This window comes from Hemicordylus capensis, chromosome 3, assembly GCF_027244095.1.
Source record: "Hemicordylus capensis ecotype Gifberg chromosome 3, rHemCap1.1.pri, whole genome shotgun sequence".
NCBI classification, from domain to species: Eukaryota; Metazoa; Chordata; class Lepidosauria; order Squamata; family Cordylidae; genus Hemicordylus; species Hemicordylus capensis.
This window is the reverse complement of record NC_069659.1, coordinates 111,328,226-111,348,509: the sequence shown is the minus strand read 5'-3', so window position 1 is coordinate 111,348,509 and position 20,284 is coordinate 111,328,226. Positions and strand designations below refer to the sequence as shown.

General features: G+C 41.9%; 1 protein-coding gene across 5 annotated transcripts in view; it reads left to right on the top strand.

The window, feature by feature from the left end:
• PTCHD1 (patched domain containing 1) overlaps window positions 1–20,284 on the top strand; it is a 336,092-nt gene that overhangs the window by 255,873 nt on the left and 59,935 nt on the right. For 4 of the 5 annotated variants that reach the window (XM_053305265.1, XM_053305269.1, XM_053305266.1 and 1 more), the window contains exon 2: window positions 19,565–20,225. In XM_053305265.1, coding sequence (XP_053161240.1) covers window positions 19,565–20,225 — 661 coding nt within the window. Of the gene's footprint in view, window positions 1–19,564; window positions 20,226–20,284 lie in introns of those variants that run through there. The other variant, XR_008318636.1, reaches the window with a different exon arrangement.

Below are 20,284 nucleotides of genomic sequence, written 5' to 3'. Positions count from 1 at the left end.
CCAAGAGATTACCTGGAGACATTAGGTTAAGTTAAAAATAATAATAAAGATTTATTAAGAAACTAAAACATCACATACTAAGAGAGAGACATAGAACAACATACCTAAACAGGCACTAGCCTTCAACAAAAACTGAACAATTCTAACTGATCGAGATAGACCTATTAAGATAGCTTTTCATGCCTCTAATGGCCAGAAGAGGTTACTGCAGTGCTTTAGAATGCTTTAGAATTCTCACTTTTGACAATAACATCCTACACCAAATCTCCTGATGATCTCTCCCAGTGGGTGAAAGATTATTGGAGACACTTTGAAGCTTTGTGGGACTCTATACAGAAACTCTTGCTTTAAAAAGTAACATCCCAAACTATGTGGAGCTAAGAGGCCACCACCCTCTCAATGATGGGCCTATGATTGCTTAACTCTGAGGGGTTTAGTGCAGGCTTCTACAAAAGAGATCTAATAACTGCCTCTTTAAGACATCAAGGCATTCTGCCCTCTCTCAGAAGGGCATTTATATGTCTATTAGACTCCTTCTAGTAGAGGGCTATGATGGACAAGGGTCATGAGAACGTGGTAGTCCACAGCGCTCCAAGCAGCTTGTCCACATCCTCAGGAGTCACAGACTGAAACTGATCCAACCTCACTATATGAGGAGTTGCTGGACACCTCATAGACTCTGTGGTAATTGTGGAGTCTAGGTTGACCTGAATATAAAAGCTTTTATCTATAAAAAGCTCATTAAAAGTGTCACAATGGGTAACTGTGGTTGCAAATTCAGATTCAGGGAAGGAGAGGCATGTACTAGTCCTCTCACAACCCTATACAACTCCTCTGAATGTGAATTTGCGGATACAATTTGGGCAGAACAGCATTTGCTGCAGGCATTGCCAGACAATAGCTCTTTAAATTTGCTCTAAGTTGTAATCTGTCGGATTCAAGTGAGTCTTTTTCCACTTGTGCTCCAGTTGTCTACCTTGCCACTTCACCCTTTAAAAATTCTTCCAAGTATCACGGAGTCAATTTTGAAGCGACTTGGAGAGTATGCTTAGGAGCAATCATGTCTATTGCCCTGGTGAGTTCACTATTCCAGTTTTCCACCAGGGTATCCACAGAATCACCGGTAAAGCCAATGTGAAATATTTCCAAGACTTCTTGGAATCCTTGGAATCCAATAACTTTCTCAGGCAAAAAAAAGTGTCATTTTGCATAGCTTATACTGTTAGGAAAGTTCAAGAAATAAAATCCAGGTGGCCCTCTAATATCACAAGGGTAACATTAGCAGAAACTGCAATACTGGAGTGCCTGACCTAACCCCCAAATGGGGTTAGGTTCCTTAGCTAAACAATCCAATCTTGCAGTGAGAGTGGATGGAGCAGCCTGTCTTGCAAGGAGGTGTGATGTTTAGCCACTCTTCCCACTTCTCAGCTGATGCACAGGGAGGTTTAAAGAGGTACAAGAGATGAAAGGGGATGGAGCAGCCTACAGCTCTGGTACCACTTCTTTAAATTTCCCCGTATGCCAGCTGAGAAGTGGGGAGAGTGGCTATTTAAACTGTATATCAATTTTTGGTGGGGTGGGGTTTGAAAACTGCGAATAACTGAAACTACCCCCTGTGATAATAGGACCAAATCACTATTCAAGGAACACCTGTATATGTCATAGGATTTTTTAATTAATGTGCTTGCAAAAGGGAAGTAAAAGAACAGTTTGAAATTTGTAGAATTTCAACTTTAAACATTATTCATTTAATTGAATAATTATCCCATATGGCAAATTTGAATCTGAGAAAGATCTTCTACTTCACTTGGGCATGTCCTTTTGGAATTATTGATCTGATTATTGAGTGTTAAAATCTGTTAAAAACAAGAACAGTTAAAATATGTTGGTTATATTTAGAACTCCTTCTCCCCCCCCAAAAAAAACCCCAACCTCCCCCACCCAGCATATTCCAGTACAAAAAGCAGTGCATTGAGCTAATTTCAGTTGCAGGAGTGTTCATGCAAAATTTGCTATCTGCAGGTAGTCAAGTAGTATGATATTCAGAATTTCTTCTTAAAAATACCAAGTAAATAAATAAATTTCAGCTAATTTAAGTGGCAAGCTTGTGTATGCAAATCTTGGATGTAGCTCATAGGGAAGTATGACTTATTTTTGCAGAAACCAACCAACAAACTTTTCAAATTATATAATTAATAAATAAAATAAAACAGGAGAGAGGTGACTGAATGTCAGTGCCAGGCAGCACAGTAACCTTGCAGACTTACGAATAGCTTCTTATCTGGTTATGTGTGGCAAGAAAGAATCTCTTCCAGATATCTGTGCTTAAGTAAAGATAGTTGGTTATATTTTCTTTTTAAGAGTAATGCCACAAGCAACTAACAGAGAGATTATGAACAGGCTAGAAACATTTTTTTGTGACTTATTTGCAGGACTGTGCCACAGGTTTTTTTCACCCAGCCCTAAGGTAATCCCTGGCTCAGTTTAGTGACTTTGAGAGCAGCATAAATTGAGGACACTGTAGGAACATATACATGGAGTGTATGAAGCTGCCTTATATTGCATCAGAGCATTGATCCATTTAGCTCACTATGGCCCACTGACTAACAATGGCTCTCCAAAGTTTCAGACTGGGGCCTTCCCCATCTCTACCTGGAGAGGCCCAGGATTTAATCTGGGTCTTTCTGCACGCATATACCTTATCCAGTTTTACCCCTGAAATCCTCTGCTGAATGAACAGTATTCTATTTGTGCAGTTTTTCTGCAACTCTTCTACTTGTTTCTTTCAAAAAGAGAATATGGCCATTGTTCTCTCTTGACTTATGCTGTGCAAACATCTACTACTTATGGATAATTTTTAAAGGCTTGATGAAAAGGAGTAGAATGGATACAGTTCCTACCTTGAGGAGTTCTCCACTTATCTCTGCCAAAGCAGACACCAGGATTTGACTAGAGTTATTACTTATGAGAAGATAGCAACCCATGAAACTTTAGTGGAGGGGAATCATACTAGATTTGTCCCCAGACTAGACAGACTAGATGTCTGTCTTCATTTGTAGACCTTCAAGGGGGCTGTTTTATTAAGCCAACTAAAAAGAGATCCAAAGTAATATCCAATTAGCAATCATTGTTTAAAATAATGGTTGCCAACTAGATTGGTCAGTAGGGCAGTCGAAGGCAGAGCTGAGGAATGATGGGTCAAGTTGCTTCTCATGTCATCCTCATTAACTTGCTGCCACTTGCTCTTGTAACTAACAAGAGATTTTAAAAGCCTCCAGCCAACAGACTGGCTTGTCTAGGTAGGAATGTGGGCAGGGCAGCTCTTATGTTTTTGACAGTTTGCCCTTTCTTCTGGAGTCGGATGGGGGACTGGGATTTAAAGTCTCCTTTCAGTCACTGGAAAGGCATAGTTGATTGATAGGCCAAGTGCTGGATGACTAGATCTGACCCTTGGGCTTCTAGTTGCTCAAAACAAGGCAATGTAAAATCCTTCTTCCTAAAACAGGAGAGCTTTTGCATAGCAATAGTAGCTATTGGCTCAAACACACACACACAGAGATCGTTTTTTTCAAGGTGAACATTTTTTTTAGGTCCCTAGGATTTAGAAAATGTCTAAGATAGTCTTAAGCGGGGGAATTGCCCATGTTTAATGCCTATTTAGGGACAGGGAGTAAAGTGTGTGTCATCCTGGCAACTTGTAATGTTGTACAATCTCACTGCTGCAGTGTTATAGTGGGATTGCAGTGTTCTTCTGTCTAAAGTTATTTATACAGAGAGAGCTCCTAAATTATGAGCAATGACTAAGCAGTGCCATACGCGCTTTTCTTGCATCTCAGTTAGGAGTTCCTCGTGCAGATTATATTATTATCCCTTTAATCTGCACTTCTCAGCTGTTGTATTTTAAATCATTTATTGTTGATGACAATTATTTGAAATTTTAAAAAGGATTTTGCTCAGGCCAAGCTGCTCCCCTGCACCATTTTCAACTCCAGCTTTTTCATTTAACAACTCTGTGCCGATTAAGTGTACACTAATGCTGCTCCAATTAAGCATCTTTCACTGTCATTAAACGAAAGAGTTTCCTGGGGAATTCCTTTAATATACTGTGTCCAAATGAATTGGCATGTAATATAGTAATTCACATTTATAGCACCTTTCATGTTTTATATAAGACAAAGAAAAAGACATTGAAATGAATTCTTTGGGAAATGAATTATTGAGATCGAAATAATGAGGAAAAATTGAATGCAGGTTTACAGTACTCCACAATGGGGAGGACACAGTTGTGAAACAGGGCAGCAATAACGCTCCAGGTGAAAATCTACTGGGCTCCCCTAATCAGAGTGAGCTGCCAGGTGTTGGCAAGTGTGAGTAATAGGGGTTCTACTGTATTGCCATAATAGGTGTATCATAGAGCTATAAATGCTTTGGAGAGACAAGCCGCAATAACTGGTGCATCTAGAGTTGCTACCTGTCTGATTTTCATCTGAATCATTTGAAAAGCTGAGATCTATGTATACCCAGAGGCAGATGTTTATGACTATTTTTGGTCTGGTTGCTGACTGTAATAAAATGACTGAGTGATACTCAGATGTCCAACCCAGATCCATGGATATCTTGAGACGAGAGCAGACAGACTAGTGCAATATTTCCGCTTTCCACCGAGAACTCCTCTGCTGTCACTCCATTCGCTAGCTAGTAGTTTGAGATTCTTTTCCACTTCTGCAGCCTGAGGATGTGGACAGGATCCTAGGGAGTATGAGGCCAGCCACATGCATGCTGAACCCCTGCCCATCCTGACCGAAGGGGGAAACTGGAAGAGTGAGCTGGGAGGGTGATAAACATTTCACTGGAGGGGGTGTGTGAAGCCACCAGCTTTAAAACTGCCAGCATTTCACCCCTTGCTGATGAAGCCCCTCCCCAGCCCTGGATACCAACTATTGGCCAGTCTTCAGCTTACTGTTTTTGAGTAAGATACTTGATAATATAATTCTGGATGAAACAGATTATCTAGAACCTTCTCAGTCTGGCTTCTAGCCTGGTTTCAGGACTGAAACTGCCTTGGTTGATTTAGTCTATGCTGGTATCTGACCAGGGACAGCTTACTCTGGCTCACTTGGAAGTGCAGATCTGCGGTCAGAGAGAGAGATATCATGTCAGTACAAGTCCTAGGTGAGTCGGATGGCAGCAGAGGAGGGTGGAGCAGATGGCAAAGTATCCAAATGAATTGCTCACTTCCTCAACCATGTGAGTCTCTCCACCAGGGCCAGTAAAAAGCATAAAAGCAGCCCTGAAGTGTTTGACAAAAGGGCCTTCTAGTCCTATTTGCAGCAATGGCCAGCCAGATGCCTCTGAAAGCGTACCAGCAGGACATAAAGAAAACAACCCTTGCCCTTCCCCCCCTCCCCTTCAGTTTCCAGCACAGAGTGTTCAAAAGCATATTCTCTTTGGACTTGGAGGTTCTGTTAAGCTGTCATGGCTTATATCTGGTGATAGATAACCTCATACAGAATTGGCTTCTTATTTTTTAAGCCATCGTGGAGTGTCTACATATTACATGAAAATCTAGGTAACAAAATGCAACAGTCACTTCTGTTAGAGGACAAGCGGCTCAAGAGGGATGGTTATCAGTGGAGAAAAGGGATGGGGGGGAAGGAGACAGGGAGGAGGTGCTTAACTGCTCCCCTCAATCAGCTTTCTTTCTGCAGGGTATTTTTGCAAAGTTAACAGTTGGGATGTCTCTACACCATAGATTGGCAACTGGAAGGGAATAATGTAACAGTAGCAGACGGGAACAAATGTTTCCTACCAGCTGGTCAGTCCCATCTCCCCAGGCATCTCTTTCAAGTGTTACTCAGTCTGAGGGTCATCTTGCACATCTATATGTTTTGTACATACATTTGTACTTCATGCATCTGTGTTGTGCATTTCCTTTCTACTTGAAAAAGTATTTAATAAAACCAAGACAATAAAATAATGCTCATATAAAATGGCTCAAAAAGCACTCACAATACAACAGCAATAAAGTAACATGTGATGTAACTCGAGCAGGTTTACTTAGAAGTTAGTGCCCCACAGTGTTGAATGGGGCTTACTCCCCAGTAAGTGTGCATATGATTTCCCCATTAATGTATTAAAACCGTTAAGTTAACACTCTTAATCCTTAAGTTAATATACAGCAGAAGACCCATTTTAAATCCTATGTAGACATCACAGAAGCACCATCCTGGCTCTCGGACTGTCCTATATCTCCCAACTTTTTAAAGGAAGCTTTTTAAAAAAGATGCACTGGCTTATGTTCTCCAGCAGCCCATCCCAAAGCTTCAGGGAATAAGTATGGCAACATTCAGATGGATTGCCAGCTCTACAGGAAATTCCGAGAGATAATGGGCAGGATTCAGACTAAGTTAGTCATGACTAAGCCACATTGGAATTAATGGGTTTTAATTAGTCATGTCTCATTTGTTTCAATAGTACTTAGTCACGATTAAGTCTGGATCCTGCCCAGTGAGGAAAGATGGGATAGATTTTACAAACCAAAGACACATGTGGGATGTCTCTTGCACTGAAGAACACATGAGCACCTTCCCCATTTTTGTTAACATGCCTTCTATTTGACTTTGTCATAAACAAAATTAAAATGCTTCCTACAGCTATGAACCATCGCCTGTAACTTACAGGACAGCATGGGAAGCAAAGATGCATTGGGACACCCTCTTCCTTCTCCGTATCTGCTGAATAGCTGTGTGCCACTCTCTGCCCACCTTGGGTGCCCACCTCTTAGCCTGGGTGTCCATCCTAGCAAGCAACAAATGTTTTGTGTGGGGTTTTTTTTAGAGAGATCAATCCTTGCCCAATGAACCATAACCCCCAGTGGACAGGTTACTGCTGCAGCTATTGGACACAATCCAGAGAAAAACCTGATTAGCTCTCTGCATAGCAAATGGATTTTAAAAATTATTTAAAAGAATACATTCCTTCCCTTCACCACACCCACATGGAAAGCCACTTCTGCAATTATTTGAAAAGCGATTTAGACTCAGAAAACCATGCATATGCCCTAAAAGCACTTTCTAGCTTCTTATGACCATTTTTAATCTAATTCGTCCAGTCTTACATTTTGCTGTTCCTTCCCATGTTTTATGGCATGTCATTTTAAGAATGGGTCACAATGCTTTGCATACAGAGAGAGCAAGGGAGAGAAAGCAAAGGTTGAATTCCTCCCCTCCAAAGACAGACAAAGAAGCCAGCAAAAAATCAGACTTACCAACAGTCAGCCAGCCTACCTGCTCTCTAACCAAAATGGTGACTGGATTCTTCTGAGTAGCCAAAAGAAAAATACTTCCCTACCCTCTGGGAACTCTGGCTGCCTGAGGGGTCAATCAGCCTTGTTCCTTTCTGATAGGTTTATAGGACAGTCCTAGGACCTGCAGTCCTAGTGAACATGCTTATTGGCTCTTGCCTTATTAATATTAATATTTTTAAAAAAATAAAATTAATATTTTAAAAAACACAGCCTTTTCATGTGTTCTTTGCTACCATTGCCCATCTCACAACTCTTAAAGCAGCAGCAGGCTGCAGGCAACAGCAGCAGGGAACAGAGGGAGGCATTAGGCACACAAAATGGAGGCAGAGACAACATGGCTGACTTAGAAGTTTTAAGGTGACTGCCAAGCATTTTGCCTGTAGATAAGATCTGCCCCTCCTTGTTACTACTAAATTACTTTGATAGTCCAACTGCATTTCATAAGCACGGCTAGCCCAGAGTCACCCGGTGAGTTTCAAAACTGAATGGGGATTTGAATTTGGATTTTCCCAGTCCAGGCCAGCACACTAACCACTGTACCACTCTGGCTCAGAGTTCTTTCTTGTTTGTTTGTTTGTTTGTTTGGTTTAGTTGGTTCGTTGGTTGGTTCGGTTAGTTGTAGTATTCGTTTTTGAAATAATCAGGCAGACAAAGTTGCCCTGCTGACTTCAGAGTGCATTTACTCTCCACAGAAGCAGCCTTTTGTAGTTGGTCTGTGCTTTACTTGTGGTTTGTACAGTTCTTTTCATGTGTGTGTGTGTGTGTGTGTGTGTGCACGCGCGCTTGTATTTTGATCCTGCTGAGTTAGATACAAATCTACACACTACTGCAGTCCTATTAAGCACTATAAAGCAACTGATGTCTTCCATATTTCTCTGTATCTCTGCAAATCAGCTTTGTGTGCTGGTGTGTGTGTGTTTTGATCTCCCTCATTAGCTACAAATCTACAAATTGCCAGTTATTGCTAAGGACCCACCTAGTCTTGGCTCTACTGTCGCAGCTGCCCACAATTGGCTCTACCTCTCACTACTGTGGCTCCAAGAATCACCTGCCCTGCCTAAACCCCTCCCCCACCCCATCCCAGGAACCACCAGCTGCCACTGGTAACATGGCAGGATCAAGATTGATATGACAGTTTATGATGTTACTACATATATTGACAACTTTCTTCCAAAACACTGAATTACTTCGCATCTCCACTATAAGTGATAGAGATGAGTATCGCGACCAGTGAGACCCACCTTAGGAGGGTTTGTGGGGAGAGCGGGCTTAGCTCACTCTCCCCGCAGACGATCACAATTGCAGCTCTGGGTGGCCAGATTGGCCACCCACATGATTGCTGGCTCCATCACAGAGCCGGCGGGGGCTGCAAGGATTGGGGGTGCATGGCCCCCAAAAGTTCTATGCTGGAGAGACCCCGAGCCTGGGAGGCTGCTTGCAGCCTTCAGGCCGGGGGTTTCTTGTGTGTTGCCACGGTGCAGCTCAGCGCTGCAGCAATACATGATCAAAAAGACGAGGCTAACGGAGCACTTGCTCCATTAACCTCGGCTAAGGGGAGGGGTACTTTGGGAGGTTTGCTGTCAGGAACCGCAGGGCTCCCGTTGCAGCACATGATCAGCCAAAATCGGGCTAGATTCCCTTAGCCCAATTTCAGCCAATTGTGAGAATAGCTTCATAGTATGTTCCAGCTTGCTTGCAACCCTTTCAAAACCTGTGGTTAGAGAACTTATTTCTGTGGTATACCTTAACTCACATAATATTCCAGAAACTCAAAACGCTTATTCTGGGATTATTTCATACCCACATCTAAATTAGTATTGCAAGCTAGAATAGTATCTTGTCATTCTTCTTCCAACTGGGCAAGTCACTTTCCAAGCCCTAGCAAAAGATGAAGGTCTATCAATTCCAAGCAAGACCAATATTTGGTTGATTTGCAAGAGAGCATCCTTTAGACGTGGATGAATATAGTCAACCGACCAGCTGCAAGTTTCAAAGTGCATCTCTCAAAATATGCTCTTGAACAATAAAATATCACATTTGGTGATAAAAGGCAGATTTCCTTGAACTTTACCAAATGGCTTATCTAAAACAAAATCAGCCACTATGCCTTGGCTTTCCTCCAGAAGCTGAAGAGTTTACTGCAACTTCATGCAGCAAATCTATGGTGCTAGCCCACTAGAGACAATAGAGAACAACATATTTTCCCCACATAATGCCAGATAAATAGCATACTCCTAATTCAGATGTGAGAATTAGCCACTTCTGGTAAATTATGTTTAAAATGCCATACAACACAATCTGAGTGAAGGATAGTCCCCAAGAATGTGGTGTTCTGTAGGAACCCATTGGCTGTTGTCTGTTTTCTTTAAAAAATAGACTGTGCAATTGCACAGTTCCAAGCTCAGAATCACTAATCCTCCAGCTTGCCACCATTTCAAAATTTTGGGCTCTGTATGCAGTGAAAGCATTTAAAAGAACAGTGTGCAAAGTAAAAATATGCATATGGCCATTCTTCCTGATCTGAAAAGCTATAATTAGGCCCTTCAGACAGGTAGGTTTCCTTTTACAGTCACCTCTTTCAAGGGAATATAGTTAAGTTTTTATAATGCAGTAAGGTTAGATGAGATGTAACGCCCGCCCCCAGGTGTTTACAGGGCTTCAGAGGTCAGCAGAATGGGAGCATGTTATTTAACTACACCTAAAAAGCAAGAGGTAAGGTTATATTTATAATTTCAGACTTGCACAGATTAGCTCTGCACCCTGAGGCCAAACTGTATGTTTCTAGTTTCTTTATGATCCTAGGTTAGATATGTAGAATCAGAAACTTTGAAACCATGCAGAAGAATGCCACTGCCAGTCAAAATAGACCATATACTGAGTGAGATACCAATGGTATGACTCTATATAAGGCAGCTTATATGTTCCTGTGTGACTTGCAACAACTGCTTATCAGAGGCTCTAATGGGATGTGTGTACACCCTGCAAGCAACGATCTCATCTTCAAACTGCTTCTAGCTCTCTAGAGGAAAAAGCAGTGCCTACCTCCAGCCAAACAGATCGCAGTACTAAAGTCTATCAGTAAATCTCAAAATTGAGTTAAATGTTATAATAACATTGAACTTTTCAGCAGTAAATCATCCTTGTACAGTAATTGTCATAGTAATTGTGGACAAAATTAGCTATGTGAAGCTGTTATTTAAACAAAAGATAATATATCCTTGAAAATGCTATCATCTCAAGTTTCTTTCTCTAATTCAGTGCTTTGCAACTCATACCATTGGTGGCCCTTCACAATATGGCAGGTGGCACTTGACCCTGTTGCCATGAAGACCCCATGACACTGCTTTGCCTGGCCAGAAGTGGAGGTAGCTGGAACAATGGTGCCTGGACAGCAAGTTGTGGCTGTGCAGTGGTTCGGTTCTTCAAAAGAGATCAGTTGAGAAAGGAGGGTGCAGAACAAAGGAGAGATCAGGAACAGCTGGAGACGCCTCTTCCTCACTGCAAGAACAACTGCATGGCACACAGCAGCCATGACAAGTGGCAAAGGTGCTTGCAACTGTTGTGCAACTCAGGTGTTTTTCACAGAAGTGGTACTTGCAGCAACAAACCAGATTGAAGCACCCTTTTCTAATTGGAATCCGTTTCTGAAAATTCAGTGGCTTCTAATTCCAAACTTTCATTGTTGTTTATAAATTCCAGAGAACTGAAGGTTTGAATGCTTGTAACAAGCTTCTCTTTTCACACTTCGGCTTGTTTCTTGTTTTTAATGTGCATATTTCCAAGGAGAGATCAGTTTCTTTCACATGTTGCAGATGTAGAAATAGGAAGCAGGGAGAAGATTTTAGAATTGTGTCTGTATATAGGAATCGTAAATATAGAACAAAGGGGCTTATGGCACCTGAAAGACTAACATGTTTGTTATGGCATAAGCATAAGAGTTCGTGTCCACTTCATCAGGTGCATTAAATATTATCATGGGTTAGCAGGTATATGGGTGTCGAGAAAAAGAAATGTCAATAGTGGTGCTAAATGGCCATGAAATTCAAAAGGTATAGTCTGTGATAATTCTGTGTAAAGCTTAAATGTATATATTAGAACACAGTGACAATTTACAATGGTCAATAATCAGTGAGAAAATGATCCTTTAGCTAATTAACCTTTTAGTATGATGGGAAACTATTTATTTTAGTCTGAATGCATAGAGTCAAACTTCTTGATCCATTCTAATTAGCAGTATCACTGTGGAGTCTCTTTCTGAAATTCCTTCTTTTGTAAAACAATGATTTTCAAGCCAACAACAGAGTGTCCTGGGGTACTGAAACGATCTCCCACCGATTTCTGAATGTTTTGACTTCTTATTTCAGATTTTAGCCAGTTTATTCTTCCACATAGAGACTGACCTGATTGTCCTGTGCAGATAGCAGAAAGGCACAGTATGCAGATGACAGGATGGACAGTTTCGGCTTTCAGGGCCCCTTGGCAAACTGCCATCTCTTCCTATCTGGGTAAAGGTAAAGTGTGTCATTGAGTTGGTGTCGACTCCTGGAGACCACAGAACTCTGTGGTCGTCTTTGGTAGAATACACACCTATATCGGGCAGCAGCGATATAGAAAGATGCTGAAAGGCATCATCTCATACTGCACGGGTGGAGGCAATGGTAAACCCTTATCTGGGCAGGCCCCATGAAATTGGCTCCATAAGCACCACATTAAAGTCTGGATACACTGCTGGATACAGCAGTGGTCTCAGGGATCAGCAGTATGTCCTTTTGAGTACCTGGGCCCTCAATAGCTGCCCAGTGAGAATGATCCCTGACACCAGTCTTAGGTAATTGTATACATCATATTGAATGATGAGTGAGTAAATGAGCTCCTTATGGTACAGCAAACATTACTGAGGCCTGTAATAGTGTTGTTTTAATGGATCCGGGGGCAAGAGGTGGCATCTTGCAGAATCTGGTCCCTGTGTTTTGTGTCTATGTTATGTGGTTTGTTGTTGCCAGGGAGCAGCTGTTTAAGATTTAAAGGATTGCCTGTAAGCAAGGACAGGCCTGCCACCCAAGACCTGTGAGAGAAAAGTGTTATTGTCCAGGCAGTTGGTCACTGATGATATATTGGAATGGTTTTCCCTGGAAGATGTAGGTAGCATAAAGTGGTGAGCTGTCATTTTCTCTTCTGGGTCCTGGAAAGAATTGGGCAAACAGCTTGGGGAAAATGGGGAGAATTGGTCCCCCACCCCAGTTTTCTAATTTATGACTCCCTTGGCCTTCCCATCTCTCCCTTGGGTAGACTTGTTTAGGATTAAAAAACAAAACAAAACCCTGTGTTCCAGAGAACAAATCCAATAGGGACTCCTTTAATATTTCTATGCTTTTTGAGATGAATGGTCACAGGCTCCATAGCAATTAGGGATGTGCACAAAACTGGTTTGCCCCGTTCGGTTTTAATTCGAACCAGGTTCAAACCAGGAGGGGGAGGTTCGGTTTTGGTTTTGCTCAAACCTCCCCCTGGTTCGGTTTGAATTTGAAATTTTTCAAATTGGTTCAAACCTCCAAAAGTGGGTGGGGTGGTAGATGGCACCCATGGGCACCTACCACCCAAACCCCAAAGCAATCGGACTCTCATATGACTTTTTTATGAATTTTTGAAATTTAATTTAATTTTTCTTTCATAGGGTATAATGGGACTTGAACCAGCCCATTATTCCCTATTGTGGAACACCCATGGGTGCCAATAACTACCCAAACCCAAAAGGAATTAGACACTCCTACGATTGTTTATGAATATTTGAAATATTTTTAATTATTTTTCTCATAGGGTATAATGGGACCCAAACCAGCCCATTATCCCATATTGTGGAGCACCTAGGGGCATAAAAGTGAGGTGGGTGGTAGGCACTCAGGGGTGCCTACCACCCAAAAAGCCCCAAGGGAATCGGACACTCCTCCGATTATTGGTGAATTGTTAAAGTATTTTTGAATTCCTCATAGGGAATAATGAGGATTGCAGCAAATGTATAGCTTCACGTCAGAGGGAAAATGGTGTCCTAGAGCAGAGTGTGGTGGGTGGTAGTTTCCAAGGTGGGCAAGGAAGCTATCAGAATTATTTGAAAGGAATTGGGCAAAAGGCTGATTTTTAAGTAATTTTTGCTGCAATCCTCATTATTCCCTATGAGGAATTCAAAAATACTTTAAAAATTCACCAATAATCGGAGGAGTGTCTGATTGCCTTGGGGTTTTTTGAGTGGTAGTCACCCCTGAGTGCCTACCACCCACCTCACTTTTGTGCCCCTAGGTGCTCCACAATAGGGGATAATGGGCTGGTTCGGGTCCCATTATACCCTGAGAGAAAAATAATTAAAAATATTTCAGAAATTCATAAAAAATCATACAAGTGTCTGATTGCTTTGGGGTTTGGGTGGTAGGTACCCATGGGTGCCAGCTACCATTCCACCCACTTTTGGAGGTTCAAACCAGTTTGAACTGGTTTGAACCGGTTCAAAATGAACCACCCCCATTTGGTTCAAATTCAAACCTGCAGCTCAAACCTGATGGCTGGTTTGGTTCAAATTCGAACCTTTGAACCACCCCAGTTTGAACCGGTTCAAATTCAAACCGGTTCGCACATCCCTACTAGCAATGGCAAAGTCAACGCCTCTTCAATTACCTCTAGAGCAAGAGAACATTGAAGACATGAAACTATTCATTGAAATGGAAGCTCTCTTAGCCAGATTTATCACAATTTTGTCCTGCCCTCTCCCCAGTTGAAGAACGTCTCTTCCATGCTGTCGAAGGCATTACTGTCATCCAAATACAAAAATTGCAAGTGAATGTTTGATTCTCATTCAAATTCTCACTGGTTCCAAAATTCCAAGAATATTGGCATGTGGCTCCCAACTGGTCATCAGTATATATACTGGTTAATCATTTTATTCTACTATTGAACAAAGTAAAGGTTTCTTCAGCTACAAACCCCGCATGAACTATGGTCCTGATCAGCATAATACATAGAGTTAGCATATGAGATAACAGTTTGTATTTTATTAATCACTAAAAGATTAAGCTTATTTGTTGTTGTGAGCAGTCCATCATATATATCTCTAGACCCTGAATATTGATGTCTTTTGCATTAAGATTTTGAGCTGCTGCATAAGGCTTATCCAGCTTCATCTCAGTTGTCAAGTATGGAAAAGCAGGAACTCCTCACAGTCACTTCTACAGATCTTTAGGTGCAAGGCAGGCTGCATAGAGACATACTTGTTCTTGACAAGTGCCAGTTCTCATTCTCCATTTGACTGGTGTAATCAAACTTGTCCTGGAGTCCTTCTTGCTATGAAGGGTCAGCTCCAAAGAAGTCATACAGCAAGTTGTCACCCTTTCCGATAGAAGCTGTTTGCTACATCTGCCTGATATGCATAATGAGGAACTTTTTTAAATTATTATTTATTTTTATTTATTTTTACATTTCTATACTGCCTTTCGTTAAAAACAACTTAGATATATCGCCATCCATATTTGAAACCTGCTTGCCTCAATGTCTTATGTAGGGTGCAAGGCAACACAGCTATGTAGCATCTCAGATGAAAGATTTTGATAGCCAGAAACCCGATGCTTCCCTTCCTTGAGATCAAATGCTTCTCTAATATTTTTGGCAGTTAGGTACCTTGTTCTAGGTAACACAAACGTTGCTATAAAGATAAGATCTGTTAGTCTTATCTAATGGCAGTGCTATCAATTTTATAAGCCCTTCCAAAAAACAAACAGCAGGGTTATCTGAGAACGGTTCACCTAACAGCTTTTCAGCATTTGAGATCATTGCTTTCTTCACATTCTGGAATCCCACTAAATCTCAGATGGTTCCTTTTTGAGCTCAGTTCTTGTGTTCATCTGATTGGCTGAGTGAGTGAATGCCATCAAGTCAGTGTCGACTCTTACCGACCACATAGATTGGACTGAGCCATCAGTCCAACCTAGCTTATCCTTCAGGTCAGCCTGCTTTTCAACCAACACTTCAAACATTTTACACAGGCTGAGGGTGCACTGAAATTAGCATTGGCCGCATCCTTTCTTCTCTCTCTTCCCCCCCCCCCGTCAATGCGAAAAAGAATTTGGTGCTTAAAGGAGTTATGATTGCTGCTGCTAACACCTTCCTGAATTGCTTTTCAGTGAGCAAGAATCTACTTGAATTTATCACCTTCACCTGCTGAGGTAACAGCTTCAGATTGTGCTTTTGTAGGTCTGCAGCAGCAGCCAGTTTAGGTACATTACACTATGCTGCAATAAAGCTTATTTAAGGACATATTTCATGAGATTCACTTTAAGCAGAATCCAGCACTGGCTCAGTCCAAACAGACTGCTAGCAGTAGGTGAATGCAGATTGCACTGGTGGGTGTTAGGAACAAAGGGCCTAGAGGCATCATAAGTTATGATATCCTCACTCCTCCATGTCCATATTGGCAACACTCTTTTTTATTATGCCCCATCTTCTCTAGACAGGTCAGCTTTGTTCTAACCAGATTACTTCAGAAATGAGCCCACTGATTGGAGATCATGTCACTTCTTTGTTCTGTGCAGTGCCTAGCACCTTATGGAAACTAAATAAGTGTTTATTAAAATAAGAGCAGTAGCCCTCTTCAGATGTTATGAGCACAAGCAGTGCTCACACTTGCAGCAGGAAAAGCAGGGAGAAAGTCTCCCTCTCCTGCCATCACTCACCTCCCACCCATCCAGTGAACACACTTATGGCACCGTTTATCTGAAGAGGGAAGTGCCATCATTATGTTCACCAGAGATTCTGTGAGCTGCAACCTCAAAATCTCAAAACATTCACAGGATTTTCTGCATATTCATGGTTTATCAGCTGTTGTTTTTATCATTGGCCAGGTTTTGAGGGTTAAATAGGGAAGTTGACAAAAATGGAATCTGAATGGGAAAACATTTTGTGCACTTGTGCACCGACAAGTTCTATAATAATTGTTTTAAACTAGTAGGAGAGGCATGTAATTAACTAGACAAAGTCATTTTGCATAGATTATACTGCTAGGAAAGTCCAAGAAATGAAATCTAGGAGACCCTCTAATATCACGAGGGTAATGTTTCCAGAAACCACAAGATTGGAGTGCTTGACCTAAGCCGCAAAATTAGGGCTTAGGTCCTTAGCTAACTTAGCTCAAGGTTCCTTAGCTAACTCCACTCTCATGGTGAGAGTAGATGGAGCAGCCTGTGAGGGAAGAGTAGTTATCTAAACTTTAAACCTCTTTGTGTGTCAGCTGAGCTGGAAAGACTTTTACTGGCATGTCATGCCTGAATATCTCTCTCTCTAGGTTTGTCATACTATTTGCCACTGAAACCTGAGGTTTGGCGGCTGTAGCATGTCCAAAGGCAGATGACGCCATAGCCATAGTTTCATGCTGATTTTGGAACTGCAAGAATAGAGAGAGCAACTCAGAACTGCTCAGGGACACGGTAGCCCTGTGCATGCTGCATTTCTCAATGGCGCCTCTCGGCCAAAGCACCACACCGCCACCATCCTCCTTTTTCTTCCCCATTATGCCAAGCAACAGTGACACATACGGAAAATTTAAAAGACACATTTCAGGTTTCGCCAGCTTTCTGCCGCTTTCATTTTGCTGAAGCTTCAGAGACTTATTTATTTATTTAAATAAACTTCTAAAAGGGCAGTCCATAGCTCAGACATTACATGTGTATTGATGTCTGTACACTTGTGCATATTTGTGTGTGACTAAAATGACCTGCATTCATTTTAGATCTGAAGTGTACTTCTGTACCTGTGTCCTACGTAATGTGTATAACTGTACCTGTGTATAAATCTGTAGCTGGTACATTGTACTCTCATACAAATGTTGAATAGGGCTCATATAAAGTATATTACAATAATCAGTCCTAGGGATTGTAAAAGTGGACGAGTATGGCAAGTTCTCTCTTCCCCAAGAAGGAATGTATTCTATGTAACAGATAAAGCAGATGAAAACTGCTTCTGTGCACTTCTGATTCAGGAGCAAAGCAGCATCCAGGAGCACCCTGAAGCTCCTAACCTGCTCAGAAAGAGAAATTACTACCCTTTTTATCACCAGAAGAACCATTCCATCCAGATCATTGGGACCCACCATTATTAATTCTATCTGTTGTATCAATTCCAGGCCTTTGAACTTCAGTTTAGAACCAAAATAGCTGATTATTATTATTATTATTATTATTATTTACATTTTATATCCCGTTCTTCCTCCAAGGAGCCCAGAGCGGTGTACTATATGCTTAGGTTTCTCCTCACAACAACCCTTTGAAGTAGGTTAGGCTGAGAGAGAAGTGACTGGCCTGGAGTCACCCAGCAAGTACCATGGCTGAATGGGGATTTGAACTCGGGCCTCCCTGGTCCTAGTCCAGCACTCTAACCACTACACCATTCTGGCTTATGGATGCTAGTTAATAAAGTATAGAGCTGAATGACACCAACATATTGATGATATCCAGGCTCTGGGTGATCTCTCCCAGTGGTTTCATGTCTGTCAAAGCCTTGTGGAGCACCACATGCCAGTTCCCAGGGATTGATCTAGAATCGCCAGTGATTACCTGGTGAGTGCATTCTAATAAAAATAATTGAGTTATTCTAACTCAGGAACCAATTCTAACTCAGGAGCCAGTCTAACCCCACCCCAATGACTGGTTCAAGCTGGGTTATCAAAATTGTGTCTTACTATATCAAAAGTCACTAAGAGGTCCAAAATTATCAACAGGGAAAAGTTACCTTTGTCCAGTTCCAGAAACCATTTACCCACTTGGGCTTTTAAGGTTGTTTTGTTCCTGTAACCAATTCAGAAACTGAAATGAGTCAAAGAAGGTTGTGTCCTTCATATCTGCCTGCATAGATTCTGTACCACATGTTGTCATAAAAAGGGAACTTTCAAAACACATCTAAAGCCAATATAATCAGCCCTAACATAGGATGGTTTCTTCAGGAGCAGTCAAATAATTTGTCTCCTGCCTTGCTACTTAGTAAAAGAAGTACAGGAGGACCCTGTTATTTGTGGGGTTCCGTTCCAGGAGGTGGGCATGGATAGCAAATCTGCAAATAACAGGGCGTTAGGGCAATGGGAATGGGGGGGTTTAGGTTCCCGGATGCCAAAAATTGGCTAAAAATGGCAGGTTCTGCCCCATCACCCCCAAATGGCCCCTCAAAGTGCCCTACCATGTCATCCATGGTGCCGGAAATCGTGATTTTTGCCTTGTTCTTGAGCCATAAAATGACTCCCGATCTCTCCAGCAGTCAAAATGGTGATTAGAAATGACCTCCAAGGTCATTTCTGGCCACCCCCAACCTGCAGGGGCAGGTTTAACCTTTTTTCCTCCATTTCCCCCCATGTATACTGAGGTCAGGTTCTAATTATCCGACCGCAGATACGTGAAACCACAAGTGCTGGACTTGCAATTAAGAAGGTCCTCCTGTACACTTAGTTCTGTGAATAGAAATGTACCATAGGAGGGCTTAATGAGAACACCACCATTTAAGAGTCACAATAGTGATGCAACCAATCTAAATGGCACAGAAGAAAGATTTGTTCAGTTTATATGTAGATAAATATTACTGTATACCTGGTACTGGTGTTACGAATTGGTAATTTTGACATTCTTCTCATTACAAAGTTGCTGTTATATGTTTGATCTGTTACATTTCCTTTTGCTTGTAGTAAATCGATAACTTCTCAATTGCAGACACATTCTCCAGCCTACCATGGGCAGTGCTGATACACTTGTGCTGCTGTGGGCTCCGAACAAAGCACTGGTGCTCTTGCAAGAGCACAGATACTTATAGTAGTGCACCCACACCCTGGAAGCACTACTTGGATTGGAAACCGATCACTGACGGTTAAGAGACATGTTTATAACTAGCTCTTCCAGAGTCTGGGTGCACTACTTTAAGTATTTGCGCCCTTGCACAAAAGCACAAGACGGCCAGCACTTCATTAGGAGCCTGCAGCAACACAAGTGGATTGGCACTGTCCACATCGGGTTGTGGAATGTGTGGGTCAAAAGCTTTTAGTTTAAGATGTTTGTTTTGTTTGTTAGGGTGTGTGCAAGACAGAGAGCTTCCAGCTGATGTTATATGCCAGAATCTAATTGAATTATGGGCAATGGTGTTGGAAATATATAACACTACTGTGCCGTTGAATCTGCTGCTGCTCTTCCTACTATAATGCAAGATTATCTGATAACATGTGTGATTTTTCTCTCTCCTTTGCAGCTGCACTCTGCTGTGACCAGAATCCAAGTGCAAAGACCTGGTTTCAATTACACATTTGCCCACATCTGCATCCTAAATAATGACAAGTCTTGCATAGTGGATGACATTGTGCACGTCCTGAAGGAACTGAAGGCTGCTCACTTGTCCAATCAAACTAATTTTGCTATTACATATCCAATCACACGCTTGAAGGATGGCAGGGAGGTGTACAATGGGCACCAGCTTGGTGGGGTCACTGTGCACAGCAAAGACCAGGTGAAGTCTGCTGAAGCCATCCAGCTCACCTACTACTTGCAGGCAATTAACGCCATGAATGACAAAGTGGCAGAAAAATGGGAATCCAACTTTTGCGACACTGTTGAACTTTTTCAGAAATCCAACAGGAATGTCACGATGTATCCCTTCACTTCATCATCTCTTCAGGAGGACTTCCAGAAGACAAGCAGGGTGTCAGAACGTTATCTAACCACAAGCCTGGCTCTTGTGGTCACTTTGGCCATGCTGTGTTGTTCCATGCAAGACTGTGTCCGCAGCAAACCCTGGCTTGGCCTCCTTGGGTTGTTAACTGTGAGCTTGGCCACTCTCACTGCAGCTGGAATCATTAATCTAACTGGTGGGAAATACAATTCTACCTTCCTGGGAATTCCCTTCATCGTGTTAGGTAACTATCTCTTATTTTATCATAGCTGTGGGTCTGTCTGAAATATTTCCTCTGTCTGA